Source organism: Propithecus coquereli, unplaced genomic scaffold (genome assembly GCF_000956105.1).
Source record: "Propithecus coquereli isolate 6110/MARCELLA unplaced genomic scaffold, Pcoq_1.0 Scaffold119, whole genome shotgun sequence".
NCBI classification, from domain to species: domain Eukaryota; kingdom Metazoa; phylum Chordata; class Mammalia; order Primates; family Indriidae; genus Propithecus; species Propithecus coquereli.
Genome location: NW_012135969.1, coordinates 995,520 through 1,014,376, shown reverse-complemented (window position 1 = coordinate 1,014,376; position 18,857 = coordinate 995,520). Strand labels below are relative to the sequence as shown.

General features: G+C 44.7%; 2 protein-coding genes across 2 annotated transcripts in view; one reads left to right on the top strand and one right to left on the bottom strand.

Moving 5' to 3' along the window:
- The window catches only part of DDX42 (DEAD (Asp-Glu-Ala-Asp) box helicase 42), a 51,853-nt gene extending 40,886 nt beyond the window's left edge, over positions 1 to 10,967 (top strand). The window contains exons 8-16 of the mRNA XM_012659581.1: positions 319 to 447; positions 1,304 to 1,403; positions 2,282 to 2,329; positions 2,848 to 2,945; positions 3,888 to 4,164; positions 4,849 to 5,075; positions 6,509 to 6,619; positions 8,173 to 8,271; positions 9,373 to 10,967. Coding sequence (XP_012515035.1) covers positions 319 to 447; positions 1,304 to 1,403; positions 2,282 to 2,329; positions 2,848 to 2,945; positions 3,888 to 4,164; positions 4,849 to 5,075; positions 6,509 to 6,619; positions 8,173 to 8,271; positions 9,373 to 10,065 — 1,782 coding nt within the window. The 3' untranslated portion in view covers positions 10,066 to 10,967. The remainder of the gene's footprint in view (positions 1 to 318; positions 448 to 1,303; positions 1,404 to 2,281; positions 2,330 to 2,847; positions 2,946 to 3,887; positions 4,165 to 4,848; positions 5,076 to 6,508; positions 6,620 to 8,172; positions 8,272 to 9,372) is intronic.
- Positions 10,968 to 11,087: 120 nt separating this feature from the next.
- FTSJ3 (FtsJ homolog 3 (E. coli)) lies at positions 11,088 to 18,692 on the bottom strand. Its single transcript, XM_012661268.1, has 21 exons — positions 18,664 to 18,692; positions 18,462 to 18,554; positions 18,197 to 18,302; positions 17,483 to 17,529; positions 17,274 to 17,353; positions 16,746 to 16,845; positions 16,454 to 16,648; positions 16,262 to 16,377; positions 16,042 to 16,146; positions 15,854 to 15,954; positions 15,535 to 15,615; positions 15,299 to 15,442; positions 15,030 to 15,165; positions 13,334 to 13,518; positions 13,091 to 13,208; positions 12,733 to 13,010; positions 12,403 to 12,488; positions 12,212 to 12,311; positions 11,909 to 12,092; positions 11,733 to 11,827; positions 11,088 to 11,653 (listed from the first exon to the last, which is right to left on the bottom strand). Exons 2-21 carry the CDS (start codon positions 18,526 to 18,528, stop codon positions 11,461 to 11,463), a joined length of 2,517 nt encoding a protein of 838 aa, XP_012516722.1. The 5' UTR covers positions 18,529 to 18,554; positions 18,664 to 18,692; the 3' UTR covers positions 11,088 to 11,460.
- Positions 18,693 to 18,857: the final 165 nt, after the last annotated feature.

The following is an 18,857-nucleotide window of genomic DNA, read 5'->3' as shown; positions in this document are numbered from 1 at the left end:
TAAGCTCACAATGTTTTTCTCCAGGATAAATTCATTTTTCTTGGTAGAAGGGCAATGACAGGATCAGGAAGAGAAGGGGGAAAAATGAATAATCAAGGCAAGATTTTAGATAGCTTGTAGCTGTCTAAAATCTTGTTGATACGTGATAATGGTACTCTGCTATTCAGTTACACCTTTAGGAATAAAATTGTGATTTTAAAGCGTGTTCTAGGTTTTGATATTTTTATGATATCACACCGTTTTTCAAGAACTCCTTTTTGGGTTGTGATAGAGATATTTGTCAATGTCACAGTTTGTTAATATATTAACAACTTTTAGATCCATGCAGAATGTAAGCGGTTTGGAAAAGCTTATAATCTTCGATCAGTGGCTGTATATGGAGGAGGGAGTATGTGGGAGCAGGCCAAGGCTCTTCAGGAAGGGGCAGAGATTGTTGTGTGTACCCCAGTAAGTATGTCTTATGTTAAGTGACTTCTCAGCCTCTCTGGATATGGAAAACATAGTTTTGCAGAGAATTCCCTCTAAAATGTGGTAAAGCAGGGTTGAGAATACCCTGATAAATGGCAGCCAGTGGTTTTGATTTAATTTTTAATTTTTTGTTTTGTTCTGTGACAGAGTCTCACTCTGTCACACTGACTAGAGTGCAGTGGCATCATCATAGCTCACTGCAACCTCAAACTCCTGGGCTCAAGCTATCCTCCTGCCTCAGCCTCCTTAGTAGCTGTGACTACAGGCATGTGCCACAATGCCCGAATAATTTTTCTATTTTTGGTAGAAACGGAGTCTTGTTCTTGCTTAGGCTGACCTCGAACTCCTGATCTCCAAGTGATCCTTGCACCTCAGCCTCGCAGAATGCTGGGATTATAGGCGTAGGCCACCGCTTCCGGCCTTTGATTTAATTTTGATTGGTTGACTATAACATAGCAGTCCAGTAAGAGTCTGTGTGACATATACACTAGGAGCTACAAATTCCCCTTTATTTCAAATAGTTTTTCTTATGCTTGCCTAGAAAATGGATCTGTGGTTACTAAGAACATCCAGAATCAGACATGCCTCACAAAAATGCTTCTGGCCATCTTCCCACAGAATTTAAATCACAATTAATGTAAAGGAAGAAGCTAATTAAGTTTTCAAAACTTCTGCTCTATTGGGCTATGTAGTGCATAAATAAAGTACTAGGCTGTCAGACCAGCATCTGTTACCATCCAAGACTGAATTAGCACGTTTGCCAGGAGCACAACTTTAGGAAGTCCTTGTAAATGCTTTTTAATTATGCTTACTATTCACTTTGTGGATCTCATAGGGTCGACTGATTGATCATGTGAAAAAGAAAGCTACTAATCTTCAAAGAGTCTCTTACCTTGTGTTTGATGAAGCAGATCGAATGTTTGACATGGGATTTGGTATGCCTTGAATACCTGTTTCTTCTATCCCCATCCTCATGATATTAATTTTTTCTATATCTTTAGAGACTCAGCAAATTTTTTTCAGCATAAGAGAAGCTAAAAATACTGCTGGGTAGGGTTAGACTGTAGAAATATAGTTAAGATATGAACTATTTTTAGATGTTTTCTCAGGAAAAGTATGTTAGGCTTGGTTGAGTTGAGGAAAGTTGAAAATGCCTTTGTGTATGGGGGAATATTTTCTCCATTCTTTATTTTTATTCATGTGCCTTTGATTGTGGAGTTCATGATCTGTGTTCCTGGGTAGGTGAACATCACATCATTTAATACCCTTTGTATTCCTGTCCGCATAATTATCTTTACTGATTGGAACACTGCCAGACACAGCCCACCTGGGTAGAAGGAAAATTTTTCGGAGTTTTATAGTGAATGATGTATCTAGGATTTGTTTTTTCTTCTTCTTAGAGACAGAATCTCACTCTGTCACCCTGGCTAGAGTGCAGTGGCATCATCATAGCTCACTGCAACCTTAAACTCCTGGGCTTGAGTGATCCTCCTGTCTTAGCCTCCTGAGTAGCTGAGACTATAGGCATATACCACCACACCTGGCTATTTTTTCTATTTTTAGTAGAGATGGGGTCTCACTCTTGCTCAGGCTGGTCTGGAACTCCTGAGCTCAAGTGATCCTCCTACCTCGGCCTCCCAGAGTGCTAGGATTGTAGGCACGAACCACTGCGCCCAGCCTTATATCTAGGAATTTCAAAATTTCCTTAATTCATATAACTTTTCATGGAGACATTTACTAAAATGACTTTTCCAGGCCTTCCAATCTGTATTACAGGGTTATAATATTAATTTTGCTGTTCTGCTTCTTCCAGAGTACCAGGTTCGATCCATAGCAAGTCATGTCCGTCCTGACAGACAGAGTATGTATGAAGTGGCTTTATTAAACCACATTTGTACTCAGAATGAATACCTGTTTATATTATAAGCAATCACAATTATGGAAGTAAAAATGATCATGTGTGTACTGGTGAGAACCATAAAGGGGAAGATAATGACAGTTTATCTGAGCTGGACAGGACTTTAGAGATCATCAGATATAACTTACTCATCTTTGTAGATGATAAAACCAAGGCTCAGAAATTAAATGGGTTGCCCCAATTTATACAGGTTTATCGGTGAGTAGAAGGAAAGCACAGTGCAGAACTGCTAATTTGAAATCAAGAACCTTTTTCTGAATCAGGCTGACAACTTGTCTTAACTGAAAATGTAATAAAAATAGAATAAGAGCAAAATCTTTTTTCTTTAGTGAATCAATTTTTAAACTAAATTTAAGGTTTATGTAAAAAAAATCTGAATAATTCTGAATGTCAAGGAAGCTTAGCAGATGTTCAATAAAAAGTCACACTATTTCTTTAACAGAATTTATTTTACCTTTTAGCTCTCTTATTCAGTGCAACTTTTCGGAAAAAGATTGAAAAGTTGGCCAGAGACATCCTGATCGACCCTATTCGAGTGGTGCAGGGAGATATTGGAGAGGTAATCCTAAGCAAGTCTGGATGGGACGCCAGTGGGTTATTTCTTGTATTATGGAGACATAGAATTAATTTTTCACTATTGAGATAAAAATTTAAAATATTAAGTTTATGGATAAAGGAACATGTTTCAGATTTGCTTTAAAATATACAAGTAGGGGGATAAATGAAGCAACATTGGCAAAATGTAGACAATTACTGAAGCTGGCTGAAGAGTACATGGTAGTTATTATGTTCCTTTTTTTTTTTTTGAGTATTTAAGAATTTTCATAATAAAAAGTATTTTTTAAGCTTTTAAAGAAACAGAAAGGTCTGCCAAGAAACCTACCAGTGAGTAAGGATGAAACCAATGTTTTAAATGATCGTGAGAGGTTGCCTGCTTAGGAGGAAGGGGGTGACCTGAAAGGCCTGGTGAAAATAAGGTTTTATTTCCTACTTGTGCATATGCCCTATGTGGGAAATTTCTCCGAATTGGAACATGAAAGTCATTTAAGTATGCTTAGAAAATTCCTTCAGTTGCTTGCCATGGTTATTGTTAAAAAAAAGTTCCTGTGTAGTTAGCATCTTGACATTTTGCAGTTTTCGTTTTTGAGTGCCTTCTATGTGCATGTATGAATTGTATTTGGAATACTGAGTGGGAGGAACAATAGAAGAGTTTACTGTATTAGGAATAATCTGAAAAGGCATTTAAAAAGGTATTGCAAAGTGTTGGGTTATACAAATGTGGTACATACAAATTACGTATGTACACCAGGGAGAGGTGCAGAGCAAGGCGATTAGAGAAGAGAGGTAAGTTTTGAGCTGCACTTGACTTACTGAAGGAAGGACCAAGGCGAGAAGGAATTATTTAAGGTTCTTCTAGATACAGATAGCAAATTTAATGCCTAGTCCTGTTCAGGTGGCCTGAGGCATCAGCGTCACAATCATCTGTTTCATTTCTTATCAGGCGAACGAAGATGTGACACAGATTGTGGAGATTCTCCATTCTGGGCCTAGTAAATGGAACTGGCTTACCCGGCGTCTGGTGGAATTTACCTCTTCAGGGAGTGTCCTCCTGTTTGTTACTAAAAAAGCCAATGCTGAAGAGCTAGCCAATAACCTTAAGCAGGAAGGTCATAATCTTGGGCTACTCCATGGGGACATGGATCAGAGTGAGAGAAACAAAGTCATTTCAGACTTTAAGAAAAAGGACATCCCAGTCCTGGTGGCCACAGATGTTGCAGGTAGAGTATGAATTTCACAGTAACTTTCAGTCCCTGTGCTGTTAGAGTGCTCTGTCTTAACTATACAAAACCTGTAATAGCTGAGCAGGTGAATTGAAGGACTGCTGGTCTGGTTGGCCACACACTGGGGAACAGCAGTTCAGCACAGGGATCACAGTCTGGAGCTCTGGATACTGCTTTTCACTTAATGTTTCTCTGTGATCAAAGAGTTTCTGCAGCTAGAAGACAATTGTGTCTGAATGTGGTAGAAATCTTACACAGATCTACTACATGCATCTCAGGCATCTTTCAGTGAAGAGCAGAAAATTTTTTGGAGTATGATTTTTGGCTTTGTCCTGCCAAGTTTTAATAACTACCCTTAAAAATTGGTATTTTCTTCCAGAAAGATGAAAACTTCTCAGCTTTGAGACACATTTTTAAAGTATATTCCCAGTAAAGAGAGAGGTCATGTCAGGTTATTGATGACAAAAGATACAAGTCCCTTACACTAGATGGCCCCGTATCATAGAATCTACAGTGGTGACATTTATTCTAAAGGGGTAACTTACGTGCCTGTATCTCAGCTTACCAAACCCATGCACTTTGCCTAGGTAAGGGAAATGTGGGTTCTTAGAGCACTAACATTTACTTTGATCCTTTGACTCCAGATGAAGAATAAAAGAATTTGATTACTTTTTATTTCAGCCCGTGGTCTGGACATTCCTTCAATTAAGACTGTCATTAATTATGATGTGGCACGAGACATTGATACCCATACTCATAGGATCGGCCGCACAGGCAGAGCGGGTGAGAAGGGTGTGGCTTATACCTTATTGACTCCCAAGGACAGCAATTTTGCTGGTGACCTTGTCCGAAACTTGGAAGGAGCCAATCAGCATGTTTCCAAGGAACTCCTAGATCTGGCAATGCAGGTGAGGGACTAGGCATACTTCAGATTATAAAACTAAGAAATTTCGGCAAGCCTGGGGCAGATAACTTTCTGTGTTACAAGAAAAGCGGGGAGGGTATGTGGAGTTTACGAGGTACAGATGGGATTCGTGAGATATTAAAATTCATCCGGGCTGTCTTCTCATCCTCTCCATGCAACAGCATCTGTGTCGAAAAGTTATTCTTTGCGCTAAAATCTGTCCCTGTATTTTCTACCTGCTTAACCCATAGCACGCTATGAGTCAGTTCAATCTCAAAGATGGCTACTATTCTTCCTACTGCTCTTCCCCTCAAAAAGTCTTCTCTTTTAGGGGATTAAAGATGTGTGATCCTTTAAAAAATATATAGTGCTTCTTAACTATTCCTTGCAGACTAAGATCTTGGACCTCTGACCATACTGATTTCCCTCTTCCAGGTGTGCTCCAGTCCAAAACTGAGTGAGGCATTCTGCCAAATCAAATCTTGAGTCGTCTTAATATGTGCAGTTGCCAAATTACAAATGGATTTGGAACACTTTCTAATAGTAGACACTGTTAAGTGTTTGTCAAATGTATAGCCCAGCCCACACAACTCTTAACCCCTAACACAGTGGTAGTGTGGTGCTGGCCATGTTTCTGGTCCCAGGAGTAAAGGACCTGCACTGCAGGAGAAAGGAGGAGAATGATGTTTCCTCCCCCTCTCCTTGGGATAGAGAGTCAGCCCTAAACTAAAATTTTAAACAGCATGCATTTTGTGTTTTGGCGTTTTCTTACATCTCTTTTTGTGCCTCAGGTGTTCTGTGCTTAGCGCTTTTCCCTAAGCTCGTCCTATCTCTGAAGTACTTGACTTGTCATTGTCATATAAAGCTTTAAACTCCTCAGAGATGTTTGCATTCTTAAGAGAATGTGAATAAATGTGGTGGGTAGTATTCAGGCAGTGGTCAAGTTCAATGAAACCTTTAAGTCTCTGAGGGTAACTAAAATTTCAGTTGAGTGGCTACTTTTGGGAGTCTGTCCCTAGAGTCTATTCTAATAAGCCTCACTTCACGTAGCTTTTCTCTTTTGCTACTGAACCCACTAGCTCTTTAAAATTAAGTTCCAGATTTTTTTTATGTCTAATAGTATGTATAGGTTGTTTGAAGAATAAAAAAAAAATTCATTTTCCTCAACAAAGTTAGAAGTGGCCAAAGTGACCACTTTGCAATTGAAGTTTATCTAATCACTTCCTTCCTAGGAGGTCCTGAAGGAAGACTTGGTGACTTAAACTACCAAAAAGAAGCTAATCTGTGGTTCCTGTGAGCAGTTCCTCCCTTGCCATAAATGCACTGGCTAAAGATGAAGCAAAAAGTTATTCCCATTTAATTTCCTCTTTAACTTTGTCCTCTTCCTCTGGCTTTCTCTCCCTCCCTTGACTCAACCTTGAATTGTGTTCACTGCAGAATGCCTGGTTTCGGAAATCCCGCTTCAAAGGAGGGAAAGGCAAAAAGCTGAACATTGGTGGAGGAGGCCTAGGCTATAGGGAGCGGCCTGGCCTAGGCTCTGAGAACACGGTGAGTTCAGACTGCAATAGTGCCTTTCTGGTTGGTCCTGTGCCCTGGATGTCATCAGGAATATTCTGATCTACCTGAGAAAGCCTCAGTGAGTTCAAAACCCTGTCTAGAAGGGAGCTTATGATTAATATGCTGGCCTGAGTCAATGCATTGCTGGTTCTTTTTTTTTTTCCTTTTTTTTTTTTTTTTTTTTTGACACAGAGTCTCACTCTATTGCCAGGGCTAGAGTGCTGTGGCATCAGCCTAGCTCACAGCAACCTCAAACTCCTGGGCTCAAGTGATTCTCCTGCCTCAGCCTCCCAAGAAGCTGGGCCTCCCGGCATGCACCACCATGCCTGGCTAGTTTTTCTTTTTCTGTTTTTACTTGACTGGCTAATTTTTTTCTGTTTTTAGTAGAGACGGGGTCTCACTCTTGCTCAGGCTGGTCTTGAACTCCTGACCTCAAGCAATCCTCCTGTCTCGGCCTCCCAGAGTGCTAGGGATTACAGGCATGAGCCACCGTGCCCAGCCTGCATCGCTGGTTCTTAACATAACTGTCTATTGGCAAAGCATCATGTGTACTTGGCTGACTAGGTTTGTTCAAGAAATTAGTCTGCGTTAGCAGTGAGTTTCAAATTGTGGTCCCTGGAGCAGCGGCATATGCAGACTCATCCCCCACCCCAGACTTGATGAGTCAGAAACTCTGGAGGTGGGGCCCAGCAATGTGTTTTTACAGGCTCTTCAGCACTGACCTAGAGCCTGCTGTGGTAAACATTGCCATAGGATCTAGCTATAGCTTGTTGTTAGACTCAAGAATGATCCCTACACTCTCTGGGAAATAGTATCAGAGAGGTGAGAGCTAGTTTTTCTCACAAAGCAGGTATCAAAAGCACCCCCTTAGTGGCTTTCTTAATTGCCTGTTTTCTGTTGCTTTGATTTCTGTACCAAGGAGGAAAGCTGCCAGTATACTTTTCTGGAGCATTATAGTTAAATTGGCATCTTTGATAAATATAGTGATATAGATTTTAGTGATAGCTAATATTTATTGAGGATTTTAAATATGTGCCAGTGCTGTTCCAAGCAATCACATCTATTAACTCAATTAATCTTCACAACAGCCCAGTTGTGTAAGTACAGATAACAGAGGCACCTAAGGCTGCACTGGTAAATGTTGAAGCTGAGATTCAGACCCTAATGGTCTTGATTCAGAGCCTGAGCAGTCATACAATATGCTATACTTGCGGCCTTTACATCTTTAACATTATTTTTACTTAATGTGTTTGTGTGTATGTGTGTGCAGATAATACATGATCAACTTTGGGCGTAATTTGATTGCATTTCTGATTATTAGGGTTAATTTCCAGAAATGGAATTACTAGATTGAGGGGCATAAGCATTTTTAAGTGATTCTTCATCACTGCACCGTTCTCATCTTTTCTCATTAGTAACTTTCTAAAAATATCCAGTTCCCATTGCAGCTCATGCTTCAGAGTTTTCAGTATCATGAGGCCCCGTCTATGGCAGTGGGCCTTCCTGAGTATTTTTCCATCCTCATAGATGTGTTTATTTTTTAGGACCGAGGAAATAATAATGTAATGAGCAATTATGAGGCCTACAAACCCTCCACGGGAGCTATGGGAGATCGGCTGACAGCAATGAAAGCAGCTTTCCAGGTCTGAATTAAGCAATTCATTAAAAGAGCTCTTAACAGTAACTCTTGGGCAATGACAAAGGGGGTCTAGTTCTCCTGAGGTGGTGGCTGGGCTTATAGACTTGATGCTAGATTTGGGGCATTCTCACTGCTTGGATTTTGGATATAATGTTAACAGTAGCTTCCTTGGAGATGCAGGTGGGTTACCAGAGAACCCCTCATGCTACTCATCTGCTTTAGTCACTACCAGAGTCTAGGACTGCAGTTCCGCGGTAGGATTTGTGTTCTCTCCCTTCTTGGCAGCTGGTGGTGCTGCCCACTGCCAAAGCTTTGTTCTCTGGCTGAGAGTATTTGCCATCTTTTTCTAAGACAAGTTTGGTTCTGTCATCTCTTATGAACTCTGAACCTTTTTCCTTCCACGTCTGCCTTTCCAGTTAGCTGGCTGGCATCCGATTAACGAGCTAGGTCTTAATTTACATATTTTGTCTGTCTTCAGACTGTTCCAGTTTGGTTCTAAAATTTTTTCTGGTTTTCACTAATAGAATATAAAAATCCTTGTTCAGGAAATCAGGGCTTATTTTTCAGATTTGAGGAAAGATAATGTGATACATATTCCGTATATTAACACCACAAAAAAGGTCTGCAGCCACACCTTATATAATCAAACTTCTGGAGCAAAATATATTAGTAGTGATGCTAAGCTGAATAGATAGATAGAAACTAAATAGCCTTTACATCAGCTCAAGTTAGGTTTTGCCATCAAACTTTAAAAACTTTTTTTTTAGTTTTCATAACTTTTAGTTTCGAATTGTAAATAACAGTTTGTAAACCATAACTGTGTTCAATTGCTATATACATTGATGTTTTACTCTAGCCAGTCAGGCTATAAAAGTAAATTTCAGTACATTGAGGTCCCTCTCTCTACAGAGATGCAGGAGTTTTCCTTTACAGCACAAGAATAGAACAAAAGGGGTGGACCTGTGGAGGCACCAGGGCACTAACGCCACAGTGCCAAGATAGCATAGTTAGAATTTCTGTAAACTTTATCATTTGCCAAGCTTAGTTTACTCAAGTTTCTTGAACTTACTATCTTATTTACTCCTGGTGTCTCTTTCTCTTTCAGTCACAGTATAAGAGTCACTTTGTTGCAGCCAGTTTAAGCAATCAGAAGGCTGGAAGCTCTGCCGCTGGGGCAAGTGGATGGACTAGTGCAGGGAGCTTGAATTCTGTTCCAACTAATTCAGCACAACAGGGCCATAACAGTCCTGACAGCCCCATCGCCAGTGCCACGAAGGCCATCCCAGGCTTTGGCAATACTGGGAACATCAGCAGTGCTCCAGTGACCTACCCTTCTGCCGCAGCCCAGGGAGTCAACAACTCAGCTTCAGGGAATGACAGTCGAGAAGGGATTGGGGGTGGCAACGGGAAAAGAGAGAGATATACTGAGAACCGGGGTGGCAGCCGTCATAGTCACGGAGAGAGTGGCAATCGGCATGGTGACAGCCCACGTCATGGAGATGGTGGTCGCCATGGAGATGGATACCGCTACCCAGAAGGCAGCAGCCGTCATCCCGATGGCCAACGGCATGGGGAAAACAGGCATGGAGGAAATGCAGGCCGGCATGGGGAGAGCCGGGGTGCAAATGATGGCCGAAATGGTGAAAGCAGGAAAGAAGGTTGTAATCGTGAGAGTAAGATGGACCCCAAGGTGGAAAGCAGCAAGATGGACAAGGTAGACAGCAAGACAGATAAGACAGCTGATGGCTTTGCTGTCCCGGAGCCACCCAAGCGCAAGAAGAGTCGATGGGACAGTTAGAGGGTATGTGCTAAATCGCAAAATCAGTTGTCTTTAATTTTATTTTTAGAAAGATTTTGGTAACTAGGTGTCTCAGGGCTGGGTTGGGGTCCAAGGTATAAGGACCCCCTGCCCTTAGTGGAGAGTTGGAGCTTGGAGATATTAGCCCTTCTTCTTGGAAGCTGCTTTGGTCCCTGGAAGCAGTGAGAGCTGGGAAGCTTTTGACTCTAGGTGAGTTGTCATGAGGGTAAGTTGATACTTTGGGAGAAAGGGCCTCATAGGGCACAAAACTCACTCTAGGTTTATATTATATGTAGCTTATATTTTTTACTAAGATGTCACCTTATAAACATCTATAAGTTGAATTCCTTTTCTTAGCTGCGTGGCCAGGCAGTCCCCTTTTTAGGAGTTGGCTTCTGCAAACCCCACTGAACTGTCAGGAAGCAATTTGGTGGTTCTAGACATTTGTCAGGGAAGGGAGCCGTCTGATTCTAAATGAGAGCCGATGCTCAGGTTCCCCAGCCAGGTTTGTATCCTGCCCTGAGACATGTAGAGGAAGCAACAGCCTTCCAGACCCCGGCTTTGAAGATTTCCAAAGCCACTGTGATTGAAGGGAAAAGATTATCCATATGATTCTAGGGTTGCTCCTGGTCTGAGGTGTTGTTAAATTTAAAATTTAAAATTTAAAAAAAAAAAAAAACCCTCAACAGCTTTTTTTTAAATGTCTTCTATTTCATTGTATTTTTTTTTTTAACTTGCCCCAATGGTAGAAAAGTCTTTTGCTGAAATGATTTTGATGATTTTTGTTCTATCTTGTTTATAAAAGGAAAAGAAATATACAAACTTTGAATTTTGTGACTTTGTGAAGGTTTCTTTAAGATGTGCATTCCTTTCTGCTTGCTCTCTAGTAAATGTTTTACTACTGAGATCTGTGGATTGTCTGTCATTTCTACTTCACAAAGAATCAGTGCATATTATTAATAAATAATGAAACAGTGTAGCACATAGTATTAAACTGTCAGAAAAGACATCTCTCCCACCACCCTGGTTTTATTCAAGAATAGGAAGGGTTAAGGCTTGAGAGGCCCACATGCCCAGGAATGGACTACAATGAATGTCACCCCAACATTTAACCTCCCCTTATAGTTTAACACTTTTTATCCAGTACCCCCAACATTCTTCATGGAAGGATCATGGGGTCTGTAAGGACAGTTCGGCAGTGTTTTTGTGGGAGACTGTCCTTCACGCAGGAGGACATCGTCCTCTCTGCTCAGGACCACAGTGGGAGTGCTGTACCCCACCTCACTGTCAGCTGCAATGCAAGTGAGGGCAGGGCTGGTACTGAGGCCAGAGTGGGCCATGCCACCGTCTTCCCCCCTAGTCCTGACACTCTTCTCAGAGGCCCAGTAGCTCTGCTCACTTCCGCTTGTGTTTTTTCTTTTGCTCCTTACGCTGCTGTGCTCTTTGGTCCTTCTTCATCCTTGAGTCCACCACCTTAAAATGGCCTCTGACTCCAGCTGGCCGGCGCACTTTGCGGCCCACACCTTTTTTGGCTACGACATAGGTGACTTGGCGCTTCTCCTTGCCAAGCCCAGCCTTCTTGTAGAGACTACAGAGGGAAGGGAACAGGTTAGGACTTTCTTTCTGCTGCTTTAACCTTGTCCCCTTGTGGCGTCTTCCCCCATTACCTTCGCAGCTGTGCCACTTTCTCGCGTTCTGAGATGTCCACTGTGTTCACCACGGCTTCTGCCTTCTTCCTAGTCTGTTCCAGCTTTTTCAGCATCTGAGAGGGGACCTCAGTCAACTGACCTCTTCCCCATCCCTGCCTCCCCCATCTCAGGGAGCTACTTTCCCTACCACTTACCCTCCTTTTCTTTCTGGCCTTGGCCTCGGCCACTTTCTTGATGGGACGAGCGTTGATTTCCCTCCACCGCTTCCGGTAATGCTCTACCTCTTTCTTGTCAATAGGCAACTGCCGTATCCGGTGCTGCTTTTCCTCCTGCACAAACCACTCTGGAAGATCTCCCTCTTCCTCATTAAATGTATACCTGGGCGGAAAGGACACCAGCCCAGTAACCAACCACTCCAGGCTTCCTAAAGAAGAAATCACCCACTTACCCACCACAGACATCCTGGGCTACTTCTCATGATTTTCGGGACTCCCTACCTGTTGAAGGAGTTATCTATGAGGTCTCTCTTGGCCTTTTTGGAAGAGGCAATAACAGCACCTAGAGCAAGGCCTTCAGCATCCAGTATCCGATGTTTCACTAGAGAGGGAAGGAGAAAAGTCAAAGCTTGATTCCCAATACTGACACTTCTGCTGGTCTCCTGTCCTTCCACTGCATGCAGAGCTCTCACCTGGGTCCTCAATAGGCACTATCTCAAACCCATCGTCATCTGACTTAGGCCCACGTCTGCGCTTCTTACCACGGGGTGCTTCCCAGCTGTGAAGAGGGAGAACTGTGAGTGAATATCCACTGCTCCCCCACCTCACCTCAACCCTGCTTCCTATTTACAGCCACTTAGGGAACTTGCAAAAATTCTGCCACCCTGGCCACACCCCAGGCTGGTTCAATCAGAATCATCAGTACAGTATTTTTAAAGCTCCCTGTCTGCAGCCAAGGTAGAGAAATGTTTCAAGCCACTGTTTCCTCTTTATCTCTTCTCCCAGCAGCTGCAACCACTCACCTCTCTTCATCCTCACTGCTACTGTCACTGTCTGAGCTGCCATCTCTTTCTTCCCCTTCAGAGCCAGGGGCAGCTTCTGTCCCTGAAGAAGCCTCTGGCCCCTTAGGGGCCTCATCCTGGCTCCGGGGAGACTTTTTCTCAGTCTTCAAACTGGAAGGCGGTGGCGGTTGCGGAGGCAGCTGCTGCTGCTGTCCCTTCCGACGGCTCTCATACAACAGCTGGGCCTGACTGATCTCCAGGGCCTCATCAGCATCATCCTCGATCCCACTGAAGCCATCCTGGAGGCGGGGGGGTGTCTTCAGCCACCCTCCATCCAGGGGATGGCAGTTTCCTGTCAGTCTTGCCCCCAGCCTCTTACCTTTGAGAACCACAGGGTGGCCTGTTCTTCCTGCAGCACTGCCTTTTCCTCCAGTGGTACCAGCAATGGATTTTCTTCTTCCTCTTCCTCTTTATCTTCCACTTCAGCATATCGCACTCTGTAGACCCAAAGGAAAGCAGGGAGAGTCCTCGCTCCCCTAATCCCTCTCTGGCAGTTCCCGCACTGACTCTGCTGAAAAGGGGGCAGCACTCCCTCTCATGTGCACACCCACCCGCCCCTTACCGCTTCTGGTCCTTTGGATCCTGATGTCCCCCAACTCCTGCCAGCTCCTCTGGATCCAGGTCGCTATCCAGAGATGCATCATCATCGTCCTCCTCAACATCTGATACATAGATGTCATCTCTTGGCAGGTCGGACAGAAGTGTGTCTGCAGCACTCATATCCCCTTTTGTTACTTCCTCTAACAACTGAAGTTTAACAGAAACAGAGATCCAGTATTTAAAAGGAACATCCTGCTTTTTATCCGTGTGTCTGTTATCTAACCTCAGCAATGCTAGGAAGTACATGTGGCAAATACATCATCTCCTTTTACAGACAGGGAAGCTTAGACCCAGGTAAGTGGCCCATTCTAGGCTAGGTTACTGATTTAGCCCACTCTGCTGTGTTGCCTTTGATGGTGGTAGCACAAACAGGTTTTATGGAAAAGTAGCCCACAGCCCATACAGCATCAGATCTTAAAATGTTAAACATTGGTTTTCCTTTAAAATTTATTCTCAGAAGGCACCTCAGTCACCTTTTGAGAATAATACCATCTACACATTTTGTTTCCACTGAATAAAGGAGCCCAGGCAACATACAAATCTAACAGAACTGTTTCACTTAAACCAATTGTCAGAACCTCATCATCTATTTTCCTCAGGCAAAGACAGCTACTATTTCTCGAGTGTTTATCACATGAGGGATTACACCCAACCATCTTTTTTTTAATCCTCACAAAAATGCTATGAGGTAGGTTCTATTACTGTTTTACAGAGGAGAGAACAGGCAAAGAAGATAAGCAGTCACCTCAGGGTCCATGCAGCTCCCAAGCAGTGGAACTGGGACTGGAGCCTGAGTCTATGTCTGCTCTAGGGCCACTAGTTCTGTTTTCTTGTTTAAGAGACAGTGTTTAAGTGCCAGGCTGGAGTGCAGTGGCACAATCATAGCTCACTGCAGCCTCGAACTCCTGGGCTCAAGCGATCCTCCCATCTCGGCCTCCCGAGTAGCTGGGACTGCAGGTGTGCACCACCATGCCCAACAAATTTTTATTTTTTTGTAGGGGTGGGATCTCACTATGTTGCCCAGGGTGGTCTTAAACTCTTAGCCTCAAGCTATTCTCCTACCTCGGCCTCCCGAAGTACTGGGATTAAAGGTATGAGCCTCTGCACCTGACTGAGGGCCGCTATGTTCTAATGCTTCCCTTGTACAGCAAAGATAACGTGGTTATGACATCCCCACACGAGCCATGAAAGCTCATTTTGCTTGTGACACTGCTTTTATCAGGAAAAGCATGTTCTCTAGTATTCGGCAGGAGTGAGTAACCTAATGTGAAGCGCTAACTTGGTCTCAGTGAACTGAAGAATGTTGCTCCCTCTGAGGGAGACCCTCTATTCACTGTGCTTGTAACCCAAGTATCCTGGCTGCATCTACTGTAACCTAAACTCTTGGTCCTGATGCTCTAGTCCTGCAAGGATAAAGCTATCACGCTTGTATATCTTCCTAATTTCATCATTTTAGGTATATGTTTCTTTTTGGCTTTTGAGTCACGAGGCTCTTATTTTTTCCCCAGTCTCCCCCTTGCCAAGTCATGTCTTGGGTGAAGACAGCACGCGCAGCCCATCAGTGTTCAGCACACTTTAAAAGACATCCAACACCCCTACCTCCAAACACCCAAGCAAATCCTCCTGTCTCCTCAATCCGCACCCCAGCCCTGCCTCACCTGGTGACCCCGGATGGTGCGCAGGGAAAACATGCCAGTCTCCCCCTCATCTGCGATGGAAACCCCTGGCAGATCCATCTTCAGCTCCACACGCTCCCGCTGCTTTCTCTGCTCACGCAGCAGCTTCTTTTTCTTCCTGAGGGGATGGATTGAGGGAATAAAGCTGCCCAGCTCAAACTCCCTAGCCACGCCTTTCATTCTCTTCTCCCATCTTCGCATGCTGAGGAACTCTGTGCAGGGTTCCCCAAGCTCCTCCCAGATCCCCTCACCTCTTTAATTCTGCCACCTCCTTGGCCTTCATCTCTGCCAGGGTCTGGTTCAGTTGTTCCTCCTCCTCCTCCTCAGAGGGTTGCCTTGTGGTCCCAGCTGTTGACTCTTCCTCGTCACCTTCTTCTTCCTCTCCTGAGCTGAGGCTGACAAAACAGTCCAAAGGAGTTCGGTTATTTTCCCAGATACTTCCCCTGATACCCAGTCGACACCTGCCCTAGTTTCATTCCCTCCTCACCTGATGTCCAGTGCTTTTGCTTGCTCTTTCAGCTTCTTGGCCAAATGTCGCCGAAGCTTTGTTCTCCAGTTCAGTAGGGACCTGCCCCGGAAATACTATTACTGATCTTACCATTTCCCTCTTTGTCCCTGCCCCCTTCTCTGCTTTAGGTGGACCCCACAAATCTTAAGCTTCAGCCACATAAATCCTAAGGTTCAGGGCCCCACCCCAAACCTCTAGCACAGCAGCATCCTGTTTCCAGAGATCCAACATCATGGCCTCCAATGGCCTTGCCCTGCCTTCAGGGCTTCTTGGTCCCTACACTCTCCACACCACATACCTGAGCTCCTTTCGCCCCAGCACTTTGATGTCCTGACAGCACGCTCGTATGTCCTCAGTGGTAGCTGGATGCTGGGCCAACTCTTCATCATCTAGCAAGATCTATTTGGGAGCAGGGAAATGTGTCAGGGAATATTCTCAGGCCATGTTTCTGGGGCCCCCTTACCTCCCTCAAGCCTGGAGACTCACTTCGCTAGCCTTGGAGAGGAAGTCAACAGGGTTGGCAGCTCGAAGGAAGTCAGTGACTGAGGTTCGGTGATACAGAGTGAGGTCACCCTCAGCATAGCCTTCAGCCTTAGGGAGGGAAATAAAGAAGGTTGGGCTGTCCCTTCTGGGGAACGTAGGACCCACCAGGCCCAATCTCTCCAAAGTGCCAGGATCTGAAGGTGGCCCCATTCCCCTAACATACCTTTGGTTTTTTCTTAGTCACCAACTCAGTAACAGTCTTTGCCTGAACCTCAACTTCCTTGAAAGCAAATTTGGGGTCAAAGAATTTGCTATCAACCTTGTCAGGAGCCAGGAATCCTAAAATGATAGGATATATCGAAAAGTGTGCTTTGGTAGTTAGGAGACTGAGTCAAGAGAAGGAAGTGATGCCCACCCTGGCAGACGACAAAGATCTCTGCAGATTCATGGCGAGAGGCTTGGGGCTTGGTGGCCTGGACACGGCGGAAGAGTTGCTGAAAGATCCACAGGAGGGGCTGATAGTCACGGGAACGGAAAACCTTTGTGATGAAGCAGCCACCACGGGCCAAAAAATCACAAGCCAAACGCAGAGCCATCAGTGTCAAATGGGCTGTGGGGTAAAAACAGTCAGCTGAGGACCTCTGCAGCCTGATAGAGCATGCCCACCTCCGCCCCCACGTCCTCTCCAAGCCCCACACTCCCTGCACCTTGTGAGTAAGCATCATGGACCCAGCTAGCCCCAACATTGGGGGCCCCATCATTGAGCACGACATCAACCTTCCAGGTCTTCAGCTCCTTCCTCAGGGCCTACAGAAAAGGAAAGAGATTACGGTAACAGAAAAAGAAGAATGGTTAAAAATTGCCCTGGTTCAGCCATTTGTCTACTCATTTGTTGAGTCCTCATGATGTGCCAAATCCTATGCCAGGCACAGGGAACACAACCGTAAAAAATAATAATAATACAACCCTGTCTTCATAGAGCTTACAGTCTTAACAGTGAGTCCACTGGAAAGGATCTCATTGAAGATCTCTGCCCTTGTCCCAATTCCAAACATCTTCGTTCCTGACTCTAAATAAAGGCTGGAGTTAACACTAAGACTATTATGGGCCTTGTTATACAGATGTCACCAAAACTTGCTCAAAGCATGGTAAGTAGGAAAAATGTCAACTTTAGAGGATTTGGGGATGTCGATATTTGCATATAAAGGGAATAAAAAAAGAGAGGCTCTTATTACCTGCCTACAGCGTTCTGTTGTGATGTCCTCCTGGAGAGTCACCACATTGGGGAGAGGCTTGATTGCAACCAGGTCCACTCCTGGAAGAAATCAGGTCAGAGTATTCTAAAGGGTTGCCTCATGCAAGGAGGAGGGAAATATAGAACAAAATTAGTAGTACCTCATACATCCACCTCAGAAAACACCCAGGAGAGCTGCCTGTCACTCACCCACAATAAGACTGGATACAGGCATAAACTTGGCAGCCACCTGCAGCCTACAAAAGGAATAAAGATTAAAATACTGAGGACTTTCCCCTGCCATCCCTTAGCAGTGTGATCTCTCACCCCTGTTGTTAGGAGCCTATGCAAAGTGCAGTGGCCAGAGCATGTCCTATGTTCATATTCCAAGACTTTTCTTTGCAATCAAGAAAAGAAACAGGCCGGGCGCGGTGGCTCACGCCTGTAATCCCAGCACTCTGGGAGGCCGAGGCGGGAGGATCGCTCAAGGTCAGGAGTTCGAGACCAGCCTGAGCAAAAGCGAGACCCCTTCTCTACTAAAAATAGAAAGAAATTGGCTAGACAACTAAAAATATATAGAAAAAATTAGCCGCGCATGCCTGTAGTCCCAGCTACTCAGGAGGCTGAGGCAGGAGGATCGCTTGAGCCGAGGAGTTTGAGGTTGCTGTGAGCTAGGATGACGCCACGGCACTTCTAGCCCGGGCAACAGATTGAGACTCTGTCTCAAAAAAAAAAAAGAAAAGAAACAGCCCCCAAAGTTTAGGAGAGACCTATGCTCTGGGATGCAGAGAAATCTGAGGCTGAGATTACTGTACTAGGGAGGGGAATCCCGAATCCCACCGCCCTTCAACAAAACTCTAAGCCATCCAGGGTCAGAAGCCAGAAAGCTGCCATCAGGAGCAACCTGTGCGAAGTGTTTCTCACCATCCCCCAGGCGCAGCACAGAGGTCCAGCAAGGCTCGGGCTTTCTGCAGGAACTGAAAGCGGCGATTGAGCTGGATTAGCTTGAAAGCAGAGCGGGAACGGTAACCTGGGGGTGACGGCAGAGTCCGCGGAGTGCTTTACCAGCAGGGTTTCTCGGGCCTCACAACCCACCACCCCTTCTGCATAAGAAGAACACAATATCTGGGGAATGGAGGCGCACCAGAGAAAGATCGCTCGCTCGCAGATGGAGCGAACCCTCACTCACCCGTCTCCTTCGCCAAGTGATAAAACTTGTCCCGTCGGCTCTTGCCAACTTTGCCCTTCTTGCCCATGGTGGAATGGGGGAGTGTCACTCAATCTGGGAAGAAGGTAAAAGTTGGAAACGTCTCTTCCCGGAGCACTAGATTCCGCTTTCTTTTTTCCACTTCGCGCAGCAATCACACGCCTTCGTTGCTCCCCACACTCACCTAGACCCAGTGCCGTTTTCACCACATGCAGGCAACAAGCGTACTTCCGTTTCCGCTTGCGCCCCTAGCTCCAAGGTTTCCGTTTTCCGCCATTTTGAGTGTGGCCATGAATTTTCTGTATGGTCTGTCCCCCAGGTCTTATAAATTTAACGTTGGGATCAGGAGGCAGATTACAAGAACTAAAAACCAAATTT